This window comes from Dendrobates tinctorius, unplaced genomic scaffold (assembly GCF_039654945.1).
Source record: "Dendrobates tinctorius isolate UK_male_01 unplaced genomic scaffold, ASM3965494v1 ptg000022l, whole genome shotgun sequence".
NCBI classification, from domain to species: domain Eukaryota; kingdom Metazoa; phylum Chordata; class Amphibia; order Anura; family Dendrobatidae; genus Dendrobates; species Dendrobates tinctorius.
Genome location: NW_027361690.1, coordinates 23,523,106 through 23,541,561, shown reverse-complemented (window position 1 = coordinate 23,541,561; position 18,456 = coordinate 23,523,106). Strand labels below are relative to the sequence as shown.

Sequence of the window (18,456 nt, the reverse complement as noted above, 5' to 3'; positions counted from 1 at the left end):
GTGAAATTATGAAAATAAGTGTTCAACCCTTCCACACCTCTCCTCAGCATAACCGGTATCTTTGTTGTTACCCCCAGGAGAAGCCACAGGATGAAACTCACAATGGGGTCTGAGGTGGAGACTTGTTCGGCTGAGTTCACACGTGGCGTTTTTTTCACGTTTCCGCGGCGGTTTTAACCGCGCGATTTTGCCGCGAAAACGCAAAAAAATAAGCATCCCATGCATTCCGCAGCATGCTCATTAATTTTGCGGAATCGTGGCGATCCCGCACCCATAGCAATGCATTGTTCCGCTTACTTCCTGCATGTGGCTGTGCACACCTTGCGGAAAGTAAGCAGAACATTTGCGGATGGTACCCACGGTCCGGAGGAGAGGAGACTGTCCTCTGGGCTTTGGGTACCATATCCCTGTAAAAAATAGAATTTAAAATAAAAGATATTGTTATTCTCACCTTCCGGCGTCCCGCACAGCCTTCCCACCTCTCTCCACGCTCTCGTTCCCAGTAATCCTTTGCGAAAATGCCCGCGATGACGTCCGTTCTCGCGGGATCGCGAAGTCTAGCGGTCATTTGCGCGACGTCATCGCGAATTACCGTGAGACATCGCGATCCCGCGAGAACGGACGTCATCACGGGCATTTTCGCAAAGGATTACTGGGAACGGCTGCGCGGGACGTCGGAAGGTAAGAATAACACAATTTTTTATTTTTTTTTACATTTTATCTTTTACTACTGAAGCTGCATAGGCAGCCTCAGTAGTAAAAAGTTGGTCACACTTGTCAAACACTATGTTTGACGAGTGTGACCAACCTGTCAATCAGTTCTCCAAGCGATGCTACAGATCGCTTGAAAAACGCTAGCATTTTGCAAGCTAAATACGCTTGCAAAATGCTAGTTTTTCCGCGGGAAAATCGCGGGAATTTAAAATGCGATTTTCCCGCGGAATGGAATTCCGGAATTCTCGCGGTAATTTCCGCGAGAGTTCCGGTACGTGTGAACTTAGCCTTCAGGTTTGCTATCATTTTGTCTGTAGCTCAGTACTAGTTACCAGATAACTTAGCTTTCCATTGTTACTTATTCCGAATGTGCTATTACGGTTATATCTTTTCTATCTCTTGATTCTGAGACCAGTACATTACATACAGTTAGGTCCAGAAATATTCGGGTAGTGACCGTATCTTCGTGGTTTAGGCTCTGAATGCCACTAGGATTTGAAATGGAACAACTGAGATGCAACTGAAATGTACACTTTCACGTTTAATAAAAAGGGTTGAACAAATGTTTAGGAATTGCAACCACAAAGCCTCTTCATTTCAGGGGCTCAAAAGTAAATGGCCAGATTATCATTTATAAAATATTCATTTTTAATACTTTGTAGAGAATCCTTTGCAGGCAACGACTGCCTGATGTATGGAAGCCATGGACGTAATCAAACACTGAGTTTCCTCCTTTGTGATACTTTTCCAGGCCTTCACTGCAGCTGACTTCAGTTGTTGCTTGGTTGTGGGTCACTCGGCTTAAAGTTTGGTCTTACGCATGTGAAATGCTGCTCGATGGGCTTGAGATCTGTAATTGACTCGGCCATGGCAGAATATTTCACTTCTTTGCCTTCAAAACTCCTGTTTTGCTTTCGCAATATGTTTTGGGTCATTGTCCATCCGTACTGTGAAGCGCCGTACAATCAACCTTGCCGCATTTGTCTGAGTCTGAGCAGAAGGTATAGCCCTGTACACTTCAGAATTCATCCGGCTGCTCCTGTCTTCAGTCACATAATCATTAAATACTAGTGACCCAGTGCAATTGGAAGCCATATATGCCTTTGCCATCACACTACCGCCACCATTTGTTACAGAGGATGTGTTGTGCTTTGGATCATGAGTCATTCCAAGCCTTCATACTTTCTTCTTCCCATCATTCTGGTACAGGTTGATCTGTGTGTCATCTGTCCAAAGAATGGTTTTCCAGAACTGGGCTGGCGTCTTTAGATTTTTTGGGCAAAGTCTAATCTGGTCTATTTTTAAGGCTGCCTAATAGTTTGAGCCTTGTGGTGAACCCTCTGTATTTGATTTTCTGAAGTCTTTCCCAGGTACTCATGTTCTGGCTTTCTCTCTTATTCCACTGGCAGCATGATGAGCAGATCTCACTGATTATCCACTTACCCCCTGATCCCCTGTAAACTCTTAAGGGCATGTCACACTAAGAGATATCGCTAGCAATATCGCTATAACTTGTGACGTTATAGCGATATTGCTAGCGATATCGCTGTGTCTGATATACTTACCTCCGACCCGCTCCCCCGCTGATCGCGCGAGAAAGTCCAGGACTGTTTCTCGTCGTCAGCTTCCTGCGGCGCTTCCTGCTGTGACGACGAGCGACGCTTGGAGCCGGGCGGGAGGACGCAGGATCGCCTGGTGTGACAGGTAAGTAGCGATCCCCGTCCCCAGCGATGTCGCTGGTGAGATCTGCCTGTGTGGCAGCTCACAAGCGACCACTTAGCGATGTACCAGCGATCCTGACCGCGTCATATCGCTGGTCGGGATCGCTGGTACATCGCTAAGTGTGACAGTACCTTTACTTGCATACCCTACACTCTTGCATTAAACCCCCTAGCCTTTACCCCTTCTTGGAGTATATATTATATATACACTCACTGGCCACTTTATTAGGTACACCATGCTAGTAAGGGGTTGGACCCCCTTTTGCCTTCAGAACTGCCTCAATTCTTCGTGGCAGAGATTCAACAAGGTGCTGGAAGCATTCCTCAGAGATTTTGGACCATATTGACATGATGGCATCACACAGTTGGCGCAGATTTGTCGGCTGCACATCCCTGATGCGATTCTCCCGTTCCACCACATCCCAAAGATGCTCTATTGGATTGAGATCTGGTGACTGAGGAGGCCATTTGAGTACAGTGAACTCATTGTCATGTTCAAGAAACCAATCTGAGATGATTCGAGCTTTATGACATGGCGCATTATCCTGCTGAAAGTAGCCATCAGATGTTGGGTACATTGTGGTCATAAAGGGATGGACATGGTCAGCAACAATACTCAGGTAGGCTGTGGCGTTGCAACGATGCTCAATTGGTACCAAGGGGCCCAAAGAGTGCCAAGAAAAAATTCCCCACACCATGACACCACCACCACCAGCCTGAACCGTTGATACAAGGCAGGATGGATCCATGCTTTCATGTTGTTTACGCCAAATTCTGACCCTACCATCCGAATGTCGCAGCAGAAATCGAGACTCATCAGACCAGGCAACGTTTTTCCAATCTTCTACTGTCCAATTTCGATGAGCTTGTGCAAATTGTAGCCTCAGTTTCCTGTTCTTAGCTGAGAGGAGTGGTACCCAGTGTGGTCTTCTGCTGCTGTAGCCCATCTGCCTCAAAGTTCGACGCACTGTGCGTTCAGAGATGCTCTTCTGCCTACCTTGGTTGTAACGGGTGGCAATTTGAGTCACTGTTGCCTTTCTATCAGCTCGAACCAGTCTGCCCATTCTCCTCTGACCTCTGGCATCAACAAGGCATTTCCGGCCACAGAACTGCCGCTCACTGGATTTTTTTTCTTTTTCGGACCATTCTCTGTAAACCCTAGAGATGGTTGTGCGTGAAAATCCCAGTAGATCAGCAGTTTCTGAAATACTCAGACCAGCCCTTCTGGCACCAACAATCATGCCACGTTCAAAGGCACTCAAATCACCTTTCTTCCCCATACTGATGCTCGGTTTGAACTGCAGGAGATTGTCTTGACCATGTCTACATGCCTAAATGCACTGAGTTGCCGCCATGTGATTGGCTGATTAGAAATTAAGTCTTAACACACAGTTGGACAGGTGTACCTAATAAAGTGGCCAGTGAGTGTATATTATTATTGTTTACTTATATAGCACAATTAATTCCATGGTGCAGTACATGAGAAGGGGTTACATACAAAGTTATAGATATCGTTAACAGTAAACAGATTTACAATGACAGACTGGTACAGAGGGGAGAGAACCCGGTCCTTGGCGGACTTACATTCTACACACACACACACACACACACACACACATTATATATATATATATATATATATATATATATATATATATATACACACACATATATATATATATACACACACACACATACACATATACATACACACTGTGTGTATATATATATATATATATATATATATATATATATATATATATATATATATATATATATATATATATATACACACACATACACACACATACATACATACATACATACACACACACATATACACACACACTGCTCAAAAAAAAATAAAGAGATCACCGAAACAACAGAATATAACTACAAGTAAATCAAACTTCGGTGAAGTCAAACTGTCCACTTAGGAAGCTACACTGATCGACAATCAATTTCACATGCTGTTGTGCAAATGGAATAGACAACAGATGTAAATTATTGGCAATTATCAAGACACCCTCAATAAAGGAGTGGTTCTCCAGGTGGGGACCACAGACCACATCTCAGTACTAATGCTTTCTGGCTGATGTTTTGGTCACTTTTGAATGTTGGTTGTGCTTTCACACTTGTGGTAGCAAGAGACTTATGTTAGCTGTTCAGATTTAGTGTTAGGGACTCGCAAAATCTTGGGACCCTTGACGTTCGGGTTGTGAGCTTATCTGCTTCGGCCAAAATAGTAATACCCCATTTTTTTTTTTATCTTTTAGCACTTTTTATTATTTTTGCAGGATGCAGCTAGGCCTCTTTATGTTGGCTTGATTTTTCTGTGTGATGCATGTATATAGTGCTGAGCAGCCTGCCTGCTAATACTGTGGGCGTGATCAATAGGCTGTTCAGACACTTTGCACTACACTGATCTGTGTGACTGAGGTCCTATGCAAGCCTTATCTGTGGGCATTTTTCCCACTAGGCAGCCAGCTCCTCTTTTTCTTTTGGTTACTGGCTGTCTTCATCAGTGGGTTGCACCTGTGCTGCCCTAAGCCTTTATCAATGGAGGTCTGCTGCATCCTGCTAGTGCATCAGTCAGGGTTTGGTGAGTCTACCTTTCATATGTAAGTTTTTTTAAAATTTTTCTTATGTTAGGTCAAGATAAGGTCTGAAAGACCAAGCAAAATTTCATTGAGAGCTGCTGATAGCATTGCTACAGAGGCAATTCAGGACCCCCGCTTGACAGCAAAAGACCTTCAGAAAGATTTATTAGACTCTGAAGTTGTGGTACACCTTAACAAATAAGGCTTTCATAAAAGAGTCATCAAAAGAAAACCTCTCCTGCCTCCTCACCATAAAATTCATCATCAGAAGTATACAAAAGAACATCTAAACAAGCCTGATACATTTTGGAAATAAGTCCTGTGTACCGGTGAGGTAAAACAGAACTCTTTGGCTGCATGGGGGTGGATTAATTATGCCTTGGGGTTGTGCTGCAGCCAATGGCATGGGGAAAACTTCATGGGTAGAGGAAAGAATGGACTCAATGAAATTTCAACAAATTCTTGATGTAAACATAACACCATCTGTAAAAAAGCTGAAGTTGAAAAGAGGGTGACTTCTATAAATGGATGATCCTAAACACACGCCAAAATCCACAATAGACTACCTTAAAAGGCGATAGCTGAAGGTTTTACAATAGCTGAAGGTTTTTTGAGGTGGCTAGACCTCAAAATAGCAGTGCATGCAAGACACCACAGGAATCTCACAGACCTGGAAGAATTTTCCAAGGAAATGTATCACCTTTAACTTTGAGCCTTTTACAGATCATTTCAACTTGAACTTTTTTAACTGCTCATAATAACAGTAATTTTGACCACAGACGCCCAAATATTTAAATGCCACTGCATGTACTATTGATTTATGAAATGACAATTAAAACAACGATTATGCTTTAAATAATTGGCAACACCATGACGCACCGAGCTCCTGTGCTTAATTTGAATAGTCATACTATGTTGACGAAAAGGAGGGAGCACAGACAATTAGTGGACATGAGTGGGGGTTCACTTCATTGTTGAGCACAGAATGGATCAGAAATACTTAGAATATGCTTTATATTTTCCCTGCCACCAGTCTGAACTTACTGGACAAGTTTCAGGGAGAGACAACTGGTACAAACCAGGTACGGACTGGGGCTGAAATTCAGCCCTGGCATTTGAAATCACACAGGCCCATGCTGTCCCCGTTCCCAAGCACCAGATGGAAACATATTACTAATATTACTCTGGATGTCGGAAAACAAGACTTACTACAAGACCAATATTTCTAATGATACCCGTGGCCTGCTGGGGTAAGTGACGGAGTCAGCAACTTTGTGCTCCGTCACAACTCTTAACAGTATGGGTGTCTTGAGAATATAGATTCTGCTAACAACATAGCAGACAAGGTAGCCCACATCCAGACAGGCCCTTCTGGCATTTGCCAGAATTGCCTGTCCAGCCCTGGTACAAAGAGCGGTAATCCTGCTATTAGGATTAAATGAATGAGGCAGCTCAAATGTGCAGCCCTGGCATATCTCTGGCCATATCTCATCTAACGTTCCTGGGAACCTATCCACATGCCAGCTAACTGCTTCTAGGTCAGATGAAGGTGCTGGTTACAAGCTTCCGATTGCCGCTATACAGTGGGTACGGAAAGTATTCAGACTTCTTGAAATTTTTCACTCTTTGTTTTATTGCAGCCATTTGGTAAATTCAAAAAAGTTCATTTTTTTTCTCATTAATGACACTCTGTACCCCATCTTGACTGAAAAAAAAACAAATGTAGAAATTTTTGCAAATTAAAAAAGAATAACTGAACTATCACATGGTCTTAAGTATTCAGACCCTTTGCTCAGTATTGAGTAGAAGAACCCTTTTGAGCTAGTACAGCCGTGAGTCTTCTTGGGAATGATGCAACAAATTTTTCACACCAGGATTTGGTGATCCTCTGCCATTCTTCCTTGCAGATCCTCTCCAGTTCCGTCAGGTTGGATGGTGAACGTTGGTGAACAGCCATTTTCAGGTCTCTCCAGAGATGCTCAATTGGGTTTAGGTCAGGGCTCTGGCTGGGCCAGTCAAGAATTGTCACAAAGTTGTTCTGAAGCCACTCCTTCGTTATTTTAGCTGTGTGCTTAGGGTCATTGTCTTGTTGGAAGGTGAACCTTTGGCCAAGTCTGAGGTCTAGAGCACTCTGAAAGAGGTTTTCATCCAGGATCTCTCTGTATTTGGCCGTATTCATGTTTCTAGTCGTCAGGTCCCTGCAGCTGAAAAACAACCCCATAGCATGATGCTGCCACCACCATGTTTCACTGTTAGGACTTTATTGGGCAGGTGATGAGCAGTGCCTGGTTTTCTCCACACATACCGCTTAGAATTATCACCAAAAAGTTCTATCTTTGTCTCATCAGACCAGAGATTCTTATTTCTCATAGTCTGGGAGTCCTTCAAGTGTTTTTTAGCAAACTCTATGCGGGCTTTTATATGTCTTGCACTGAGGAGAGGCTTCCGTCGGGCAACTCTGCCATAAAGGCCCAACTGGTGGAGGGCTGCAGTGATAGTTGCCTTTGTGGAACTTTCTCCCATCTCCCTACTGCATCTGTGGAGGTCAGCCACAGTGATTTCGGGGGTTCTTCTTTACCTCTATAACAAAGGCTCTTCTCCCATGATTGCTCAGTTTGGCTGGACGGCCAGGTCTAGGAAGACTTCTGGTGGTCCCAAACGTCTTCCATTTAAGGATTATGGAGACCACTGTGCTCTTAGGAACCTTGAGTACTGCAGAAATTCTCTTGTAACCTTGGCCAGCTGTGTGCCTTGCCACAATTCTGTCTCTGAGCTCATCGGCCAGTTCCCATGACTTCATGATTCTCATTTGGTCTGACATGCACTGTGAGGTCTTATATAGACAGGTGTGTGCCTTTACAAATCAAGTCCTATGAGTTTAATTAAACACAGCTTGACTCCAATGAAGGAGTAGAACCATCTCAATGAGGATCACAAGGAAATGGACAGCATGTGACTTAAATATGTGGGTCTGAATACTTATGACCATGTGATATGTCAGTTTTTCTTTAATAAATTTGCAAAACTTTCTACACTTCTGCTTTTTTTCAGTCAAGATGGGGTGCATAATGTACATTAATGGGAAAAATAAATAAATTTTTTTGAATTTACCAAATGGCCGCAATGAAACAAAGAGTGAAAAATTTAAAGGGGTCTGAATACTTTCCGTACCCACTGTATGTCTGGTAGGATAAAGGTACTGTCACACTTAGCGATGCACCAGCGATCCCGACCAGCGATATGGCGCGGTCAGGATCACTGGTGCATCGCTAAGTGGTCGCTAGTGAGCTGCCACACAGGCAGATCTCACCAGCGACATAGCAGCGGTCGGGGGTCGCTACTTACCTGTCACACTAGGCGATCCTGATATCCTCCCGCCCGGATCCACGCTCGTCGCTCGACTCTCCACAGGAAGCGCCGCAGGAAGCTGACGACGAGAAGCGGTCCAGGCCGTTCTCGCGCGATCAGCGATAACCAGCGGGGGAGCAGGTCGTAGGTAAGTATCAGACATAGCGATATCGCTAGCAATATCGCTATAATGTCACAAGTTATAGCGATATTGCTAGCGATGTCGCTTAGTGTGACAGGCCCTTAAGGCTCAAGCTACATTGTACTTTCAGTCTGGTGTAATGCTGGGATTACTCATGTCGACTGCGGCAGCTAAGGCCTCTTTCACACTTCCGTTTTTGACAATCAGTCAAGATCCGCCGATTTGGAAAAAAAACGGATCCGCCATTTTTCTTTGCGGATCCGTTTTTTTCCCCATTGACTTTCATTATTGGCGGATCTTGACGGATTGCCGTCCGTTGCATCCGTTTTTGTGAGAATCCGCCAAAATGTTGTTGTCCGTCAACATCCTGACAGATCTCCAAACGGAGCTTGCAACGTTCTTTTGGCTGGCGGATCCTCCAGACACTGATTTAACCCGAAATTCAGTCTGGGTGCCGGACAAAAATTTCCTCATTCTGGATCCTGTGGCTTCCGTTCACATCAGTTAGGAACGGATCCACTTGTCCGCCTTTTTGGCGGATTTTAACTGCCCCTAACTGGTTGTCGGTTCATGGCTCGTCAAGACCGTCCAATGACAATTCTAAGCACATGGAATGATTGCTTATGTTACTGTTCTGTGAGCATAAAATGTCATGTTGTCATCTTTGCACAGGATGATGCAAATAATGATGAATCTTTATACAGGCTTAAAAATCAGTGCACTTAAAGATGAGTGTTTTCCTTATCAAGTGTTTGACGACCTCTTTGTCACCGTCTCCTGACTTTGATCAATGATAAAAAATGAAAATATGCATTTAGGTTTTTTTCTCACCTTGAAATTTGGCATTCTTAAAGTTTTAATAAAGTTAAGGCAAAATGCAATCCCCAGAATATCCTGAAGTATCCAAATCCACCTAAATGAAAAAAAAAAAATTATAAAATAATAATCACAAAGGAGTTTCATTTGAACAGCGATAAATGTAAAGAGCACATTAACCCTTTCATGACCAGGCCAGAAAAGTAAGGCTTGAAAGACTGGCCAACTTGTATTTTTGCCTCTCCACATTTCAGCTGTATAAGGCGTTTTATGCTGTGGGAATGTTCTTTTTTCAAGAGAATATAGAAAAAAGTTGTTTTTGACCATTTTTTTTAATACTAAATTATTTCACATTAGATAACCTATTGAATTGCAGGATTTTTCGGACTATGAGCGTCTTGTAGCTCAGATGCAGCTTCCTCTGTGACTGAGAGGAGCACTGACACAGCAACCTTCTTGATCACAGAGAACTATGCAGCGGCACAGCTCACACTCCTCCTGCCCCACACTGATCGATCTGATGATTGCAGGGCAGAAGAGAAAGCTGAACCTGCACTTGACTACAACTGAATGAGACCTGCACAGAAAACTAGAGCTGAAGGACCTTCAATGATCAGACATAGGCCTTGAAAAAACCGGAAGAAAAAAGATTTTATATATGGCACTAAACTACTCAGGATTATAATTGATGTAGGATCCCAGCAGCTGAGGTGTGTGTATGTGTATACATATACACAGCAGAGATGTGGGTGCATTTGCTGTTTGTGCAGCACAGGTACGCGTGTGGCTGTTAACCTCACCACCACCACCCGATACCTTCCAAAAGAGCTCCTAAGAACACTTTATTGATCCCTTGGAATATTGACCCCCCTCTCTTATCTATTGACATCAGGAAGTTTTAATTAGTAGAAAATATATTTTTCTGATGTCTAAAATAGATATTTCTAGTAAAGTGCGTCCTATAGTCCAAAAAACATGTATCACTTACTGGGCTGAGTGTTTTATTAGCAACTGCACCTCCACCACTGATTAGCAGCTTTCTGCCTATTCACAGTGCACACAGAAAGCTGCCAATCAGTGGTGGGGGCGGGCTTAAACAGAGCTAAGCGTTCCAAGCACTGCTAAACTGTGATTGTATCAAAATTACAGCAAGCAGATCAACCAGTGAGACATCGCTGACTCGAGATTCTCAGTCTTTATGGCATACTGATAACAGATTACATAGCGAAAACTTGGTAACAGATTTCCTTTACACGATATGTAAATGGAAACAGAAAAGACAGAAGCGGTGGTAAAAAGCTTCTGTCTTCTCCTTAGAATTACTGTCTGATGCTAACATTGCACGAACACCAAAGCAGTTATGTCAAAAGTCTAGGAACTTGCACAGTCTCCAATCCAAAGACAGTGGGTGGTTGTGAAAAAAGTTAAAGGGAACTGGTCACCAGAAAAAAAAACACACTATTAGGCTAGTTTCACACTTGCTTTTTTTTGCAGCGCGTTTTTCCCGCAAAAAAACGCATTGAAAAAACGCATACAAAAGCATACAACTGCTGCGTTTTTTTCAAGCATTTTTATGAGCATGCATGAAAAAAACGCAGCGCTTTAATGCGTTTGTATGCGTTTTTAGTGCGTTTTTACAGCGTTTGCGTTTTTTCCAAACATTAGGTGGCTCTCACACTAACCCAAACCATGACTTTACTAACCCTAACCCTGACCCTAACCCTAACCCTGACCCTGACCCTTAACCAAACCATACTTAACCCTAACCCAAACCCTAAACCCTAACTAACCCTGACCCTAAACCAAACCCTAACCCTGACCCTAAACCAAACCCTAACCCTGACCCTAACCCTAACCCTGACCCTAACCCTTAACCAAACCATACCCTGATCCTAACCCTAACCTTGACCCTAACCCTTAACCAAACCATACCCTAACCCTAACCCTGACCCTAACCCTTAACCAAACCATACCCTGATCCTAACCCTAACCCTGACCCTGACCCTAACCCTTAACCAAACCATACTTAACCCTAACCCAAACCCTAAACCCTAACTAACCCTGACCCTAAACCTAACCCTAACCCTGACCCTAACCCTGACCCTTAACCAAACCATACCCTGATCCTAACCCTAACCTTGACCCTGACCCTAACCCTTAACCAAACCATACCCTAACCCTGACCCTTAACCAAACCATACCCTGATCCTAACCCTGACCCTGACCCTAACCCTTAACCAAACCATACCCTGATCCTAACCCTAACCCTGACCCTGACCCTAACCAAACCATACCCTGATCCTAACCCTAACCCTGACCCTGACCCTTAACCAAACCATACCCTGATCCTAACCCTAACCCTGACCCTGACCCTAACCCTAAACCCCCTTAACTAACCCTAACTCTAACCCAAACCCCTAAATTCCATTGTCTAAACTAATGGTAAAAAAAAAAACGCATGTGCAAAAAAACGCATACATAAGCATGCCAATGCGCACATATGCTCACCATAGACTTATAATGGGTGTCTTGCTGTAAAAAAACGCATTGCGCGCGCATGCGTTTTTTTGAGGCAAGTCGGACGCACAAAAAATGCAACAGGTTGCATTTTGTGCGCCCGAGCGCATACCGCAAAAAAACGCATGCGCGGAAAAACGCGTACAAACGCATGTGTATGCGCACATAAGCGCATCCCATGCAAAGTATAGGGGAAAAAAACGCATGCGCTATTTAGCGCTAAAATACAGCGAAAAAAAACGCAAATGTGAAACCAGCCTTAACATGCAGATATGGGGTTAATCTGCAGGTTAATAGCGTTACTAACCTGCCTGGTGCTTGCACGTTGACCTCCCCGGCAATGCCGATGCTGGTTCAGTCGCTATGAGTATAGTGAGCGGTGGATGTAACTGCGTCCCTGACCAACACTGGCTCTGCGTTGGGTCCGGCTGTTAGTCAGGGCCGGGGGTGAAATTACAGTTCCCGTTATGTATATTCAGAGCGTTAAGGAAAAACCCAAAAGGGGGAACACTGAATATGAGGTCATAATTATAGAATGTAATTCAGAAAACCAAAGAAATATATACTTTATGTAATTGGCAACAACATGGGACAAACAACAGCCAACTCACCACACGGGTTAAAATATGTGAATTAGCACAAATAGTTAAAAAGATGTAGTTTAGACCAAGGTGTGGGTATTTAAAAAGAAAAAAAAAAAAGGTGTATATGATGGATAAATACGTGAGGACCTTAGCCTATTGTAAGTGTGTTTAAACACTAGAGTAAGGGATGAAAAGAGGTGTCAGACCAAAATGCTGGATCGTGTATCAGACCGAGTGTGGTATGCCATACAGGAGCAGTAAAGACGATCAAAGAGGTAAGCATAGGGCTATGAATGGCACAGAAGCAGCCGATTGCACACAGAAATGATAGTAGTAGTTATATGGTAGATATAGTTATATCAGCATACAGATCAAGCCATGACAGTAGAAAGCAAAAATGGCGCATCAAGGGAGGCAAAAGGTCTCATCATACAAGCAGGAAGGTTACATTACCCAGAAGGTCCAGAAGCCAAGTGTGGTGCACACCCCAATGGGGTCCGCCATTCCTATTCTAGCATACATACGTCATTAATCTATCAATATTGAATATCTAATTCTATATATATTTTTCTGGAACCAGCACGACTGAATCTGAATGATGCCGGGGGAGGGGGGGGTGGGGCAGCAGGCACGTTAGTAATGCTATTAACCTACAAATTAACCATATATCTGCAGGTTAATAGCATTTTTTCTGGTGATAGGTTCCCTTTAAAAAAGGAACATTTAATCAAATAATTGTCAGTTTACTTTTTTTTATTTTATTTATATATCACTGCATTATTATTATTTTTTTAATCTTGCCATTTTCATACTGGCCATTAGGCCTAATTCTAAATTCATACTTCATGTTCTGTAAAGTTCACTAATTCAGTAGTCTCATTACCATCACAGAAACGATCACTTGTGTGAAGTTGGCACCCCATGTTCTCAAAAGATGAATAAAAATACACCATTCGTTTGTGCTGCGTTTGTGCTGGTTTGTGCCGCAAAAATGAACGTTTGCGCCGCTTTGGTTCCAGAGATATTGCGCGTTATATTTTTATGAAGCTCCGCCCACTTTCCACCCCATGTTCTTAAATTTTAAAAATGAATACACCATTTGTTTGTGCTGCGTTTGTGCTGGTTTGTGCCGCAAAAATGAACGTTTGCACCGCTTTGGTTTCCGAGATATTGTGCGCTCAATTTGCTGAAACTCCACCCACTTTCCACCCCATGTTCTTAAATTTTAAAAATGAATACACCATTCGTTTGTGCTGCGTTTGCGCTGCAAAAAAAAACGTTTGTGCCGCTTTGGTTTATTAACGTTTGTGCCGCTTTGGTTTACGAGATATTGTGCGCTCAATTTGCTGTAACTCCACCCACATTCCACCCCATGTTCTCAAATTTTAAAAATAAATAAATACATCATTCGTTTGTGCTGTATCTCGCACTGAGTTTGTGCCTCAAATCACTGTAACTGATATATGGATAAAGGGAGATAAAAAGAAATGAAAAACACCGGCTAGCCATAGCAATTTTATAATAAAAAAATGTATAAATTGTTCCTTACTAGACCCCATACTTCATTTCGATTTCCTGCTTGTGATGCCCCTCCCCCACACACTGTAACTTGGGGAAAGGCCTAACAATTTGACTACTAGCTGAGAGACTCCCAGGGTAAATCAAGTGTACTTACTTATTTGAACTGAAAATGTGCTAAACTGTCTTGGTAGATTTCTGCAAAGCTATTACCTGAGCAAAGAAACTTTAGTTCAATCATGGAGTTGTACTTTTATCTGTCTACAACAGTGTTTCCCAAGCAGGGTGCCTGCAGGTGTTGCAAAACTACAACTCCCAGCATGACCGGACAGTCAAAGGCTGTCCGGGTATGCTGGGGGTTGTAGTTCTCCAACACATCAAGTTGTTTGTAATTACAGTAATGCTTTAACCCATTAAAAGAGTAATCTGCTGCAAAACTTATCCCCTATCCCACCCCCCGGGGGGGGGGGGTTTGGTACTGACCACTGGGACCCCCTGCAATCTCCTGCAGTGGCCCTCAGTGCTCCCCTGCATGGAGCAATCACCGCCCTGTGCAGAGTGACTGCCAACCACAGGGCTTTGCTGTGGCAGGTGCGCCCCCACCATTTATTACTATGGGAGAGGCAGAGATACACAATACACTTTTCATCTGTAAAAGTAGAGAGAAGTGAGCATGCTAAGAATAGGATTATTTAATCTCAGTACAGTGATCCCTCAACACATACAATGGCCTCAACATACGATCATTTCAACATATGAAGGACTCTGTTGAATGCAGCATCACCTGCTGCTCCAGTATGGTTTTAACATACGATGATTCACCTGGAACTAATTACCATTGTATGTTGAGGGACCACTGTATCTTAACTATTAAAAATTATGTAATCAATTATTTTCCATATAATACACTGCATGTAAAACTAATAAAAACATTTTTTGTTTTGATCAGATGCCCAGGAAGCCAGCCTGTGCCTATGATGACATTATAAATGTCATCTGTTCTTCACACGAAAAAATTATTACAGGACAGGCAATAGCATTCCCCTCAGAAAAAGTATGGGTAGACTTGTGTCAAAAATTAAATAACAAAATGTCACCAAAAAACCTTTACACGTTTGTAAAGACAAATCGGCACAATGTATGGGAAGCCCTTGGTCTGTACAAAGATGTTACAAATATCCCAAAACAACCTTCCAACAGTGAGAGCTCAGAAGGAACAGAGAGTCATTCATCAGTTCAGTGCTATGACATTCAGTTTGAGTTCAGTCTTTCTTTTCAGAGCTGGATCAAAATTTGGCCTGAAAAAGTAATTTACAATGACAAATCTATGTATGCTGATAGAAGAGAATACACAATCTTAAAACCTGGTACATGGACTCACATATTGAATGAGGAGATCTGGAAAAATATCAAGTCATCGTGCACACTTAAATTCAGGAGGGCAAAGGTTTATCCAAATGTTGTATCTAACTACATAGATATAACAGGGTGCTGCACAGAGTGTGATGCACAACTATCCATAAAAGTTGAAGAAATACCAGAGATTGCTAAGCCAGTAGTGCTTAAGTGTATGATCTGCAATATTGATGACAGTCTCCACACAGGAAAATCAAAACGTAAATTATCAGGAGATTTAAGAAAAAGGTTGTCAAAAGAACTCTGGGAAGGACGAAAACAAGCACATGTATGGCGAGCAGCTGAGGCTTATAAAGTTATGGATGTTGGTGACCCTGAGCCTAGCCATCTACCAAATCTAGCAACGTTAAGAAAAGCCAAGCAAGAGATTGGCGAAAGAGAGTTAATGCACAAGGACCCAATTCTTTCATTACATCTCCTGAAATACAGTGTTCCTCAGACTGGAAGCATACACAACATTGGTCTAGATAAATTTTTTTGCCATTACTGGACCCAGTCTCAGATGCAAGTCTACCAAATAAAGTCAAAGAACTTGGGTTCCTATGTAAGTTTTGATGCAACAGGTTCAGTAGTGAGAAAACTAAAAAGACCTGTTGGCATTTCTGCACACATCTTTTTGTACCAAGGGGTTTTGTGTTCGAGTGGAGATCATATCCCAGTAGTGCAGATGCTTTCTGAGAGCCATACTGTTAATTCTATAGCACAATGGCTGACTGAATGGAAACAAGCAGGTGCTACTGTTCCAAAGGAAGCAGTTTGTGATTTCTCCCTCGCTTTGCTTGGAGCTCTAGTTAAGGCTTTCACTCCTTACCCCGACTTGAAGACATATATAAATCAGTGTTTTGGAGTGTTGACCAGGAATGTTGCATCAAAACTACCACCATGCTTTATTAGAATTGATGTTGCGCACTGTATCAAGCTTATTAGCCGATGGGAATGTCTGAGGCAAGCTGGAAACAGAGTAAGGGAATTCTATCTCAGAGCAATGGCACAACTTCTACAGTCTACATCACTTGATGATGCGAGAGAACTCATTCATTCAATTTCAGTTGTTGCTTTTAGTGAATCAGAAGGGAATGATGACAGAGGCACACCAGTTTTATCAGAGACTAGCAAAGTTCAACTGAAGAGACGGATTGCAGAGGGACGTGTTTTACCCACTGTCACTGAAGATGACTATGGAGTAGAGATGAAAGAACAAGAGGATGAGCCAATTCAACCATGCCAAACAGACCTGAAAATATGGGCAACAGAAATTTGTGAAAGGAGTAAGATGCTTGCAGCAAATCATGGTGACCGAGACAATTTACATTTCCTTCCAGAACTTGTTCCAAATCTTTTAAGAATGGCATGTTACCTTCCACTTTGGACAGCCATAATGGTTCCACACTTTAAAAGTGTGAACATGACAGCAAGTTCTGCAAATGTTGAGGCTGAATTTAAGAACATAAAAAATGGACTCTTTAAACATGAATGTCTCCCTATTAGAACCGACCGATTTGTAATTCGTCACCTTGAATTTATGGAAGGCAAAATGAGACTTTCCTCAGCTCCCATAAAGAAAACCGAAAGCAGTGAAAATATGAGCCAAGAGAATGGGCAAAAAAACAGCAACTGTGAGGAGGATTCACAAGTTCACATAAAATTGGGTGATGAAAGTAGCTTGCAGGAGCAGCCTGTTGAAAATTGGAAAGGTCTCAGTATTCCTCCAAAAAAGAGATTGTCCTACCTAACCCCATGTTCCGAGTTGCTGCACATGGACACAAAATTTAACCGAAAAAAAAAGGTGAGCATTTTGAAAAATGGTAACCATCTAGCTAAAAAACCAATACAAGTAAACAAAAAGCTTATAAGTATCATTAATACCTGTGCATTTGATTCATTTTGCCAGTGTCTTTGTTGTGCATTCTGGGACAGTGGATTATTTTGCAATTATGTCATCAAAGAAAACACCGTTGAAATTTTTGAATTGGTGCAGACAATTGTGACAAAGGGAGTTGGAAAGGAAGTTTATGCAATGAGGGCTAAAATACTGTCTGGAATATTTGAATATGTTCAGCTGAAGTCAGGTGTGAGGCAGGTCAATGCTGAATGTAATGTTGCACACATAATCTCAATGACAATGAGACAGGTACCAAGTGTAATAATTAAAACACAGTGTTCTTCTGTGTACTGCAATAGAAATATAGCTAATTCAAGAGCAATCCCTCTTCTGCCAATCAATATACATATTTTAGAAACTAATGGACTTAGTAAACTTCAGCTAGCATTGGAAGATGGGCTACACCTAAATGTTTCAAAATGTCTAAAGCCATTAAAGTCACCTCAAGAGTGTCCAGATGGCTTGAAAATTCAGGATGCATCTTCATTGAAATTTCTTTGCAGTGGTTCGGTCACGCACAGCTGCACCAGTGGACAAGTACTTTGTATTGAAATAAGTGCAGAAACACAGTATACACTGTCCGAAATACCTGTGAACATACATCTGGACAGTCATTCATTTGTGCTACGAGGGGTTGTTGCCTTCATTCCAGGAACTGGCAATATGTCTCTTGGTCATTATGTTGCCTATTGTAGAAGAAAATTTAATGGCTGGGAGAAATATGATGACCTGTGTGACTTTATTACAACAGCCTCTGCAAAGACCAAGATACAACCCCATGTTGTAATATTTACAAAGGAGGAGTGAATATGTGGAGAATCTGTCTCATCATGAGTCCCGTGGCAAGTCACAGGCTCCAAGATTGTTGTGGAAAGTTTAAAAGTATCCTGGCACCAAACAAAGTGTTAGTAATGCTTTCCTCTAAGGTTGTTTTGGTGCTTAAAGTGTATGTTTAAAATAACCTAAAATATGCCTTACCAATATTTTTTTATTCTGTTAACATTTTGTTAATGTGGATTTCCCATTATGATTAAACCGTTTCATGGTTCTTTAAACAGTTCTGCTGTCTACAAAGTTTCATCTGTTATTGGTAATTCCATTTTTATCTGTGTTTGATTTGCAAAGATTTATTAAGCTCTGAAGGTCCTGTTTAGTTGGACAGCTATATTAAAATAACAATACTTTTGTTTTGAGCCAG

The 18,456-nt window shown here is 42.2% G+C and overlaps 1 protein-coding gene across 2 annotated transcripts in view; it reads right to left on the bottom strand.

Moving 5' to 3' along the window:
* SPPL2A (signal peptide peptidase like 2A) overlaps nt 1-18,456 on the bottom strand; it is a 98,021-nt gene that overhangs the window by 22,811 nt on the left and 56,754 nt on the right. For both annotated transcript variants that reach the window (XM_073568494.1, XM_073568495.1), the window contains exon 9: nt 9,357-9,438. In XM_073568494.1, coding sequence (XP_073424595.1) covers nt 9,357-9,438 — 82 coding nt within the window. The remainder of the gene's footprint in view (nt 1-9,356; nt 9,439-18,456) is intronic.